Source organism: Poromitra crassiceps, assembly GCF_964638095.1.
Source record: "Poromitra crassiceps genome assembly, contig: HAP1_SCAFFOLD_347, whole genome shotgun sequence".
NCBI lineage: Eukaryota > Metazoa > Chordata > Actinopteri > Beryciformes > Melamphaidae > Poromitra > Poromitra crassiceps.
In genome coordinates, this window is record NW_028152057.1 from 54,490 (window position 1) to 67,500 (window position 13,011).

Consider the following 13,011-nt stretch of genomic DNA (forward strand, 5'->3'; position numbering starts at 1 on the left):
GGTGTGGCTCCTCCATGGTCATTGGTGGGTTTCATCAGAGAATAATGTGCTGTGCTTCTGACTCTCTAAATCCTTCTACAATAAGGATCTATTGTTTAGTTATTTTCTGTTCATGTCAAAAGTTAAGTTTTGTTTTTATGAAAAAGCCACATAACACTTTATAATCTCTGCAAATAATATGTGCAATCTGTTCACCAAATAGTCTCCTTTCCTTCATAGGGAGCAGGTCATATAGACTTAAAGCCAATTTTACACTCAATTCAATCCAAGGGTGCTTTATTGGCATACAATACAAAGGTATTGCTCCAGAAAGATCAATAAATTCAACTAATACTGATCAAACTTAGATATACAATAGATATGTCAACAAATATAAATCAATCAAATAAGCAAATAAAGTAAAATTAGATAGAATGTTAATAATAAAGTAAATTAATCAATCAGTTTCTATAAATATGACAGTGTCAGTGTGTCTTGTCTGACACATTGACACTGAGACATGTTTGGCTGCAGTAGAGTCACACTCCTTTTTCTCTCCAACAAGATATTTGAGTTTTTCATTTGATGGAAGGTTTTCAAAATCTGTGCACATTGTTTTGAATTTGTGGAGGCAGAGATCTCTGATTCATAGTTTGCACAAATGCAAACACTCTTACACTGACTCTCATACACTCTTTTCACGACTTTTTAGACCAAAACCCATTCACTAAAATCCATCTTTTGTCATCTATAATATTGTCCACTGACAGCAGCAGAATGTAATGAAACAAGGTTAGTGAGAAACTTCCCTGGTCTGAGATAAACACATGAACAGCAGCCTCTGCCCTCTCTGCTCTCTTCCGTGTGTGTGTGTGTGTGTGTGTGTGTGTGCCAAACTGTGCTCTCTGTCAACCCAACACACACGCGCACGCACGCACACACACACACACACACACACACACACACACACACACACACACACACACACACACACACACACACACACACACACACACACACACACACACACACACACACACACAGGGTAATTGCATTACACCAAGCGAAGCCTGAATTGCCAGACTCATCAGGTGATTTCCTAGAAACAGTATAGATGGAGTTACTCAATCTGTCCACAGGTGGCGCTGTAACACTGCTCATCTCTACTCCTCTCCCCCCTTTTTTTAGAAGAATTAAACATACAGACAACCAGCACAGACATAACATACATGGGGAATGTATATAACATAGGTATAATTCAAGACTATAGTGTGAACACTGCTCATCTGTCACTGTGCATCTGACTGCTATGAGAGCATTGATTCAAATGATTGTCATCAACAGTTTGTCACTTGGTGATCTGTCTCAGACACAGAGCAGCAGGCAGAGATCCAACAAAACACACAGTTCACCATGTTGACTTTGACTTTATTATTGTAATTCATGCTTCAGTAAAAGGCAGAAATGAGCGAGGAGGAGGAGGAGGGGAAGGAGGAAGACGACAGCTAGACACTCTGTTCCAGAGTTAACAACCTAAATCCTTCAACTCTACCTAGTAACAGCCTTTCTGAATTTCCATTGGTCAGAATGTGTCTGTTGTAACCGCCCCGCTGTGACTGTGCGCTCTCATGTCCTGATCCAGACGACATTAGTAAAGGAGACGATCTGCGGACCAGAGAGAAGAAGACTGATTCATGTTCTTCAGCTGTTAGCCTACAGAACTACAACAAAACAACATGAAGACGGTTATTTTGTCACTCATCCTCTTCTGTCCCGTTGCATCTCCAGGTAAGATCACATTTAAACACTTTACTTTAAATAGACTAACTTCACTTTGATATAGTCTAACTGTATAGGCTGCATAATCTGTGTTGTTTTTGCTTTGTTAAATGTAGGCCTCGTGTTGGTTAAGTCGTGAATAAGTTTTGATTTAATCTGTTGTTTTATAGGCTAGCTATTTCAATGGATGTGAATATTATAGCCTATTATTGCCGTTGCCACCCAGTGACGCAGTTTGTTTATCAAAATGCTGCTCGGCTGATCCCTCGTATTAGCATGTTGATTCATTATAGGTAGGCCTACATTCTTGAGACACATTGTGATATATTGTTTGTCTTCAATAATCACACAGAACGTTCTCGGAACACGTCTTTACTTTTGAACACATAGAGCAGGACTGGCAATACAGTTTGGAATCCTAGGCGAGGCAGGAACTACAGAATCACCAACAATGCATTTATATTTATCACCACAAGGCCGCATCAAAACCACTCTATTACATTCCTCCCCTTTTAGATTGATAGCCATTAATTTTCATAACCAATAACCCAAAATAAAATAAGTGTACTTTGGTCTCAGCAAAATAAACTTTTTTCTTTTCTCTGCCTCTGAAATTAATTCGTTTAACATTTTGACTTTTTTTTTTTTTTACCACAAACAACTCTACAGTGCAGATCTTGATATAGCTACTGCATTTATTATTATATATATATATATATGAAGAGTTCATTTGCAAAAACAGGTAAACGCCATTCTTAAAATGAACAAACAACATCTGTTTGATACTCCCTGGAGTGCACATAGAAAACATTATTGAGGTGATTTATGTGAAAATTATCAGATGAATATTGAGTTGAGTTGAGAAAACTTTATTTATCCCCGGGGGGCAATTCAGTTTCTACAGTTCATCACCGTTGCAAGTAAACATATTGTATTTCATTTTGGTCACAAAATACAAAATACATACATACACAAGAAGGGAAATAGGAAAGGAGCTCAGTGTGATCAGACCGAGATAGTGCATTTGGTTCCTCGTGTCCCTCAGCGTACATGGATCTAAGCCGCAAGGGTGCAGGACGCAACATTGTTTATACACATGTAAAGTGCATAGGGTGCATGTGTAAACAGTTGGTTTTAGAAATACATAAAGAATAAGTAAAATAAAAAATAAATAAAAAGTAAGATAAAAGGTAAAAAAGATTTGCATACAGAAAAAAGTGCAAATGCTACGATACACAGTGTTATTGGTTCAGTGCCTACTACATGCATACAGTCAGTGTAGTTTTCTACTTCTCTGCATTCAACAGCCGAATGGCTGAGGGAATGAAGGACTTGGAGTAACGGTTTGTTCTGCAGGAAGGTGCCCGATAGCGCCGTCCCAGCGGCAGGAGGGCAAATTTAGAGGACAGGATATGGACAGAATATGTTTTTGTTATGATTGATAATAAAAATGTTCCCAAAATAAATTAATTACAGTATCAATACATGAATATATAAAATAAAAATAGCCTTTGCCATTGCTGCCCCAACCCTCTGGAACTCTCTGCCCCTCAACATCAGAAACTCCGACTCACTCACCTCCTTCAAAACCCAACTCAAATCCCACCTCTTCAAAACAGCCTACAATATCTGACTCCTACCTCTAACCACCATTCCATCTCTGCAATCTTTTCATTTGTATTTGTTTGTATCTGTATTTGTTCTTGTTATTTAGTTTGTTTACTGTTTTTATGTATTGTGTCTATGTATTGTAAAGCGTCTTTGAGTTCCCCAGAAAAACGCTATATAAAACTTATGTATTATCATTATTAAAATTAAAAAAAAATCCAAACGGAGATACCTGTTTTTGCAAATGAACTCTTCATATATATATATATATATATATATATATATATATATATATATATATATATATATATATATATATATATATATATATATATATTCATATATTCATATATTCATATATATATATATATATATATATATATATATATATATATATATATATCACTGGTGTACTGGCTGAAACCTGTGGCACAACACAGTCTATAGCTACTGATGGCACATTCTCTGCAGCAGGAGGAAACAGCTTAGCTGGGGGTCTTACCACAGTCTGTCACCATGGCAACATGTGGTCAACATGCACTGTGCTCTGTCTCAGTCCATCTTGAACCATGTAAGTGACATTTCACAGTCTCTGAAGAACAGTTTCCTGAATCCATTTCTCCACTTCCCCCCTTACATTTCGGATGTGGACTGTCTCTCCTTCCAGGAAGGAACGTACAGGGGAGCTGGGGGTATGATGACTCGCTGTCCCCAGAGAAGGCAGCCTTGTTCTGCTGTTGTGTCATTTCTCAGCAGGTGGTGCAGAGGTTGGAGAAGGGTGGATGGGTTTTCCAGGAAACGACTGTAGTAGCTTAGAAGACCTAAAGACGACTTCAGTTCCGTGACGTTTGTTGGCTCAGGGGCTTTTGTTATGGCTTCCACTTTTTCATCAGTGGGGTGGAGGCCCTCCTTGTCGACGCGGTGTCCCACATACTGCATACTGCCCTGGAGAAAGAAACTTGCATTTGGATAGCTTCACTCTGATGCCATGTTTCTCCAGGCGTGTGTGTGAGCACCTCCTCCAGCCTTTTTGAAGTGCTCCTCCTCAGAGGAGGCAGTGATGAGGATATCATCCAGGAAACATGTCACACGGTCCAGCCCTTGAAGAATCTGATCCATAACAGACTGGAAAATTGCAGGAGCACCCGAAGCCCCATAGCCGAGTCTGTGATACTGGTACAGGCCCTCGTGAGTGTTTATAGTCAAATACTTCTCTGACTTTTCATCCAGCTGCACCTGCTGGTAGGCATGAGAGAGGTCAAGTTTGATGAATGATGTTCCTCCTGCTAAGGTAGCAAACAGATCTTCAGCATTTGGCAATGGGTATGTCTCCTCTTCGACACACTGATTTACACTTCACCACATATCCTGAGTGTTTTGTCAGCTTTTGGCACAGTCACTATAGGAGATGTCCATTCACTTTTCTCAATCTTTGAGATCACTTTTGCCTTCTCCAGCCTATCCAGCTCCTTCTCTACAGCTTCTTTGAGTGCATAAGGAACTGGGCGAGCTTTGCAGAAGATTGGTGTGGTATCTTTTTTGGTGCAGATTTTGGCTGTAAATCCCTTTATGCAGCCTTGGTCCTCACAGATCACTGCCTGGTGGTGGCGCTGTAGTACCTGTTTGACTCCTGGCTCCCACTGTGCCTGTGTTAGCACTCTGTGTACTGTGACCATCTGTTTCCAGTTCAGCTGTAGCTTCTTCCAACCAGAGCAGTTCTGTCTCAGGTCTCCCTCAACAATGACCAGTGGTAAGGTGATTTGTTGTGCCTCATACTGCACTGGAATCATGACGTACCCTCGGACGGGAATCCTTTGGCCTGAATATGATTTCAGCTTTAGCTTGGAAGCTGCTTTCAAAGGGAAATGTGGGTGAGGTTTGACTGGTAATAATCATCAGATACCACTGACACTGCTGACCCTGTATCCCAGGGCCAGCGCACCCTACAGGCGAAACAGTATCCTGTCTGGGGCGCCAGTTCGGCTAGGGCGCTGTAGCCCCTCACAAAACAACAACAAACACACAAACAAATCGCTGGTAGGCGCCCCCTCCTTTTCTGCACAATCAGTGCCTGAAATTGGCTGCAGGATTGCGGGAATCCCGCATCTGTTTGCGCAAACCGATGTCTATTATTAGCAATTAGGCGATGGTGCAGAACGCGATGTTGGACAAGCCGTTTGTCACAGACAGGATCCAGGCGCAGCGTCAGTACAGCTGCAGCAGGTGAGTAGAGTAGCCTACGTTGGGGGGTGAGTGTCTGAGTTTCACAATCACTTCACCTGCCTTCTTCTCCCCGTCAAAAGTGAACCGGGAACTTACATTTTTAAAAGGCTGTATAGGCTAGGCTGCTTTAGTTTTCCTCTTTTTTAGTTTTGTTTCTGTTTGACATCTGCTAGACTAGCGTTTAATGCTGATCACTTTCAGTCGTCTGGAGCCTTGTTTAAACATTTCCTGATGACTGCTGATTCATATAAGGTGGACTTTCATTGACAAAACACCCAGACAATTTTTATTGTGAAGACCCTACAGATACAGCTGTGAGCTGTGACACGCTGAGGACGGCTTAACGTCGAAACGCGTCCGTGTGATTCTGTGCGTTGCTGTAATGGACCAATAAAAGTTCCTAGTAAAAGGATATTTGGAGTGCTGGCTGTTTTTCCTTATTTTGAGCTGTGACTATTGACAGAGGGAGAGAGAGAGAGAGGGAGGGAGGGAGAAGAGAAAGACGCGAGTGAAATAGCAGAGCAGATGGTGGGCGTTCAAACGTGCAAGTAACGAGCCTGCCTGCGATCCAGAGATGTGCACAGACAGTTTAGGGGCCGGTGCATAAGTGTGAAAAAGGGGCACCCTCTCATAATTATTTATAAAAAATAAAGTGACATACAAGTCAGGCCCGGATACCAGTGACACACTTGAAGTGCTCCCCTGCTATCAATTTACATATAAATAAAAATATATTTATTTTCACACAATTTGAAATCACACAATTGATCAGTGAAATACTGTAATTTATAGATTAATTATGCTATAACTTATTTGTACTCATACGTATGCTTATATTAACCCAGTGGCACTCATATTCTGGTTTATTTCAAGAAAAACATTTTGGCTAGTGGAAATTAATTTTGCTCGTAACTTTAAAATCTAGCAGGCATATTGGCTGGTGATAAAAAAAAGTTTAATCTCAAGCCCTGCAGGGAGAGCAGGTGGTGACATAGGAGTAAGTGAGAAAAGGAGCAAATATATGATTGTTAAGACTGAATACTGACATCACAACCGTCTAATCCTAATGTTAATTTAAAATTAGATATTCCTATATGAATCTGGCTTCAAACGACCAAAATCTTTATATGATGATAATAATAATAATCAATGATGGTGGTTCACGGACGTGTGTGTGTGGGGGGGAGGGGGGAGAGGCGCCAAATCAAATCTTGCCTGGGGCACCAATATGACTAGGGCCGGCCCTGCTGTATCCAGTAGCATTGTTGTGCTTTTGTCTCCCAGTGTAACATCAGCTGTATATCTTGATCACAGTTGGAGGTAGAGTAACACTGTATATCTTGATCACAGTTGGAGGTAGAGTAACACTGTATATCTTGATCACAGTTGGAGGTAGAGTAACACTGTATATATTATATTATAAAACGGCTCTCTCAAATCAAGCAATCTGATTGGTTCACAGCCATCGTATAAATCCCGTAATCCACTCCAATAACCCATGGCCACGCAACTCATAACCCATGGCCACGCAACTCTCTTACTAAAAGGCTTTGGTTACAATGACAATGTAGAAAAAACAAATGGCGGAGACAGCTGTCAGATCCTTGTGAATCGATCTTCGCTTATAACTTTACTAATACTTCGCAGAAAATTATGTTTTGTACAAGAATAGACGCGGGCTAATGTCTTCTTTGCAAAAAAAAGGCTGTTAACCCCGCATTTAACCCCACATTTAACCCCGTAACGTTAGTTGGTGTCGGGCTTTCCAGAAAGCTCTCAGCTTCTCAGCAAGCGCTGAGAATGCAGCGCTGCGCTCGAGCTGCGTGTCGGGCTTTCCAGAAAGCTCTCAGCTTCTCAGCAAGCGCCAGGATTGGCCAATGTCAACTTCAGTCTCCAGAACGATCCAATCAAATCACCCGCACGTTCTTGCGGTCCCGCCTTACAGTAGTGTTTCAACTGACTACCAGAATGCCATGGCAGTCGGACTTATAGTATTACTATTATTATTATATTATCATACTTGGAAACCGTTTTATAAAAGCAATATAGCACTCGCGCTGCGTGTGTTGTGGCATATATCCCGCTGCTCAGCAGTTATTACTTTACTTTACTTTACTTTATTCCATTTAGCAGACGCTTTTGTCCAAAGCGACTTACATCATATATCAAAAACACATTTAGTACAAGAAAATACAAAGAAAGAACAGTCAACGCATAAATCATAATCAACCATAAGAGTTAAAAACGAAGACTAATACATAGCAACATACAAACTGAGTCAAGAGTTAAAATATCAGGCGAGAAATTAACTGCACTTGTCTTTAAGAGGTTATGTCATTTCCAGGGAAGTCCAGGTGCAGTCCAGAAAGGTGAGTTTTGAGTCTCCTGCGAAAGATTGGCAGCGACTCGGCCAATCTAACCGAGGGAGGAAGCTCATTCCACCACCGGGGAGCTAGGGAGGAGAATAGTCTAGAGCGGGACACGCGACCCCCAGGGCCACGTAATGATGGAGGGGCGAGTCGGGGTGCACAGGTCGAGGATCGGAGGGGACGGAGAGATGTTTGGGAGCTGACCAGAGATTGCAAATAGAGTGGGGCTGAACGATGAACTGCCCGGTAGGCCAGTACCAAGGTCTTGAATTTGATCCGGGCCGAGATGGGGAGCCAGTGGAGCTCACGGAAAAGGGGAGTGACATGGGAAAATTTCGGTAGGTTGAAAACCAGACGGGCAGCTGCATTTTGGATGAGTTGAAGGGGTTGAATGGCCAAGGCAGGTAGCCCCGCCAGCAGAACATTACAGTAGTCCAGGCGTGAGAGGACCAGTGCCTGTACAATGATTTGAGCCGCCTCCCTAGTGAGAAGCGGACGGATTTTCCTGATGTTGTACATGGCGAATCTACAGGAGCGAGCGGTCGCTGCAATAAAGGCTGAGCAGGACAGCTGGTTGTCCAAGGTCACCCCAAGGTTCCTGACTGTTTCTGATGGACGTACGGTAATGCTGTCAATAGTGATGGAGAGGTCAGTGAGGGGGCAGTCTTTCCCAGGGAGGAAAAGTAGCTCAGTTTTTGCCAGATTTAATTTAAGGTGATGGTCTGTCATCCATGTTATAATATCCTTGAGGCACGCGGCCAGACATGTCACAATTTGAGTGGCAGAAGGGGGAAAGGAGAGGAAAAGCTGAGTGTCATCAGCATAACTATGGTAGGAGAACCCGTGAGAAGAGATTACGTGACCAAGGGACCGAACATAAAGAAGAAAAAGGAAAGGGCCAAGGACAGAACCCTGAGGGACACCAGTGTTCAGAGTGCATGTTTTAGAGAGGGACCCACGCCAGAGAACCTGAAAAGAGCGGTTGGAGAGATAGGAGGTGAACCAGGAGAGTGCAGAACCAGAAATACCGAGGTCAGTGAGAGTGGAGAGAAGGATGTGGTGATTCACCGTGTCAAATGCAGCAGAGAGATCAAGGAGAACCAGGATTGAGGAGAGGGAGGAGGCTTTAGCAGTATGAAGGGCATGGGTGACAGAGAGGAGGGCTGTTTCGGTGGAGTGGGCGGGCTTGAAACCAGACTGCAGGGGATCCAGGAGGTTGTTGTGAGAGAGATGGAGGGATAATTGCTCAGAGACTGCTCGTTCCAGTGTTTTTGCGATGAATGGGAGGAGGGATACAGGGCGGTAGTTATGTATGGCGGTATGGTCCAGGGAGGGTTTTTTGAGAAGTGGCTTGACTCTAGCAATTTTTAACGGGGCCGGAACAGTGCCAGAAGACAGGGAGGAGTTGATGAGGGAAGTAAGGAAGGGAGATAAGTCAGATGAGATAGTTTGGAGAAGAGGAGAGGGGATCGGATCAAGAGGGCAGGTTGTGGCAGGGTTAGATAAGAGGAGTTTAATGACGGCTTCAGGGGAGAGGGGAGTGAAGGAGGACAGGCTAGTGGCAGGGGGCAGGGAATCCGATTTGGAGAAAGAGGAGCTGTTGTTAGTGGCCGGGGGGTGGAAGGAGGAGCTGATGTCATCAATTTTGCTCGTAAAGAAGTGCAGGAAGTCATCGGCAGTGACACAAGAGGGGGGAGGGGGGGAGGGAGGGGTGAGGAGAGAGGTAAAGGTGGAGAACAGTTTGCTGGGGTTGGAGGCAGAGGACTGAATTTGAGAAATGAAGAAAGATGACTTTGCAGTGGTGACAGCAGTGGTGAAGTTGGATAATATGAGGTGATAGGCGGAAAGGTCTGAGGGGTCGTGAGTTTTTCTCCATTTTCTTTTGGCCGCCCGAAGCTCTGTGCGATGAGAACGAAGAGCTTCGGACAGCCAAGGTGCAGGGGGACAGGATCGGGCTGGTTTGGAGATGACTGGACAGAGGGAATCGAGGGCTGAGGAGAGAGAAGAAAACAGACTGGTTGCAGCATCATCAGGGGATAGGTGAGAGAAATGTTCTACGGAGGGGAGGAGAGAGAGGACAGCGGAAGAGAGTGCAGGGGGTGAGAGAGTTTTTATGTTACAACGGGTGGTAGTGTTATGAGTGGGTGGTGGGGGGGGTTTGGGGAGGGAGATGGGAAGGGAGAAAGTTATGAAGTGATGGTCGGAGACTGGGAGAGGAGTGACTATGAGGTTGGAAGTGCTGCAGGAACGGGTGAAGATTAGGTCAAGGAGGTTCCCGGCCTTATGAGTGGGCGGAGAAGGAGAGAGGGAGAGGTCGAAAGAAGCAAAAAAGTGTTGAAAAAGGGGAGATTGAAGGGTTGCTGCCATGATATTGAAATCACCTAGGAGGATGAGAGGTGTCCCGTCTTCAGAGAAGAGAGAGAGGAGAGCATCCAGCTCTTCGAGGAAGGTCCAAAGCGGACCAGGTGGGCGGTAAATAACAATGATATTGAGCATAGTGGGCAGAGAGACAGAGACAGAGTGGAATTCAAAAGAGGTTAAAGAGAGGTGAGAAAGAGAAAGAGAAGAGGCCTTGTATGTCCATTTAGGTGATATAAGGAGCCCCGTGCCTCCACCCCGGCCAGTGGCTCTGGGAGTGTGGGAAAAGGAGAAGGCATCGGAGAGGGCAGCTGGAGTTGCAGTGTTCTCGGGAGTGATCCAGGTCTCGGTGAGGGCAAGAAAAAGGAGGGATTGTGAAAGGGCATGAGCAGAGATGATGTCAGTTTTATTAGTGGTAGATTGGCATTTCCAGAGTCCAGCAGTGATATTGAAAGGTAAATTGGAAGGTTTAGGGAGTGAATAATTATCTGGGTTGTTGTTGGGTAAGATGAAGTGTTTCTTTTTTGAATTGATTCTTGATGATGTATATACAGGAATTTGTTTTGGAATTACAACAGGGATAGGGATAGGTAGAGGAGGTGTAGTGAGCTTAATAGGGGGATTTACGCTGTGTGTGGTATGATTATTGTCGGTGAAATGAACAGAAGAGGCAGAAAAAGCAGAGGTAGTGAGACTGCCAGGCCATGGGGGGGAGCTATTACGGTTTTGAACGGAGATGAGGGGGCAGAGGTGATGCTGACTGGATATGGCCAGTGGACGAGGAGGCTCTTGTCGCTCTAGTCAGTGGAGAGGTATGGATGCTTGAACGGCTAAGGCACGATGTATATTGGCTGAGAGCATTTTGGCTCCCTGTGCGTTCGGGTGGAGACCATCCGGAGCGAAAAGAGAGGGACGCTCCCAGAACAAAGTGAAATTATGAATGAAAGTGATATTGTGGTTGACGCAGATGGAGTGGAGCCAGGTGTGGAGAGCAAGCAAGCGACTAAATCTTACGTCACCGCGGCGGAAAGTGGGGATGGGGCCGGAGATGAATACTGATTTACCGGATTTGGCGAGTAGGTTGAAGAGACTGAGGAAGTTTTGCTTTGTGAGTTCGGACTCTTGTTTATTGACGTCGTTGGAGCCAATGTGGAGGATTATTTTGTTGATCGATGGGGGAAGTGAAACCAGGATAGCCGGGAGTTTGTCATGAATGTCAAGAGTGGTAGCGCCGGGGAAACAATGTGTGATGGCGTTGATGAAGCGGAGATTCCTGGTGATGGAGTCGCCAACTATTAAAACAGTGGGGGGGATGAGGGGGGGCGGGCGGATCGTATGTGGACGGATAGGGGGGTCAGTGTGTGTAGCAGTTGGAACCGGGTAGGCAGGAGGGGTAGTAGGCGAATTACCACTGGGCGGGGGGAGGGGGAGAGGATGGGTGGGAGAGGGGAGTGGGGCAGGAGGAATAGTGGGCGAATTAACGCTGGACGAGGGGGCAGGGAAAGGATGGGTGAGAGACGGGAGAGGGCCAGGAGGGGTGATGGGCGACTTAGAGGGAGACTGAGGAGGACAGGGGGTGAATGTGAAGCGAGCCGGGTAGATGAAAGGGGTACGCGATTGGGGGGGAAGTGCAGTGGAAGGCGGGTGACTGGATGATGAAGGTGAGAGCAGAGTTTCATATTCGAGACAGGAGAACTGGTTGTGAGTGGGCAGCTGGTTATTAACGGGTAATCGGGGGCGTGGAAGGAGTTTCCCTCCGTGGTTACCCGTGCCAGCTGTCGTCCAAGTCTTAGTCTGGCCAGGGGTGGAATAGGCCAGAGCTTCTGGCTTGGCATCGGGCCCCTCCCACTGGTCAGTCCGAGTGATGACGTAGGCCGGGTCGAGGATAGTGTCTGCCAGGGCTGCGGAGGTGTAGATGACCGCAGGACCCATGATCAACGAGTCAACGAGTCAAGTTATCCATAACAGCTGATCAGCGGGATATATTTGCCACAACACACTGGCTCTCATGCTATATTGCTTAATTATAGTATATATATTATATTATATTATATTATATTATATTATATTATATTATATTATATTATATTATAGTATATTACAGTATGTAGAGTAACACTGTATATATTCCAAACAGCTCAGCATCATCCTCATCATCATCTCTTCTGGACTCATTTCCCTCATTCTCCACATATTGTGTTTGAGATGTGACTTTACCTTTTCTGCAAGCACCAGCAATGGTGAAACGTGACACAGTTCATTTTTTAAACGACAGTCCCGTGCTGAGTGTTTTCCGTTACATCTGTAACATGGTTGCTGCCCCCAAGTGTCTCTTTTAAATCCTTTTGGGCCTCTCGCTTTGTTATTATGTTCCCGTCTGAACTGCAATTTCATCCCCTTGTCAGAAAAAGCTTGAAAACTTGACAGGACATTTAACCTGTTGAGGTCTGCTGTGTCCTGAAAACTCTGTTGTATTTCTGGACACAAGCTCCATTGACACTGCGATCTCACATGCCCTCAGAAAAGTCAGATCCTTCTCTGACAGTAGCCTGCGCTGCACAGCATCTGAACGCAGCCCACTCACAAAACCATCCCTCAGGGCTTCATCCAAGTACTGTCCAAACCTGCACGTAGCTGACAGCTGCCTCAAATCCACCATATAATCACTAGACTCAGCTCTCAGTCTTAATCCGTT

The 13,011-nt window shown here is 44.7% G+C and overlaps 1 protein-coding gene across 1 annotated transcript in view; it reads left to right on the forward strand.

Moving 5' to 3' along the window:
• Positions 1 to 1,628: 1,628 nt before the first annotated feature.
• LOC310771090 (major histocompatibility complex class I-related gene protein-like) overlaps positions 1,629 to 13,011 on the forward strand; it is a 23,115-nt gene continuing 11,732 nt past the window's right edge. The window contains exon 1 of the mRNA XM_083663762.1: positions 1,629 to 1,767. Within this exon, the coding sequence (XP_083519888.1) occupies positions 1,716 to 1,767 (52 nt within the window). The 5' untranslated portion in view covers positions 1,629 to 1,715. The remainder of the gene's footprint in view (positions 1,768 to 13,011) is intronic.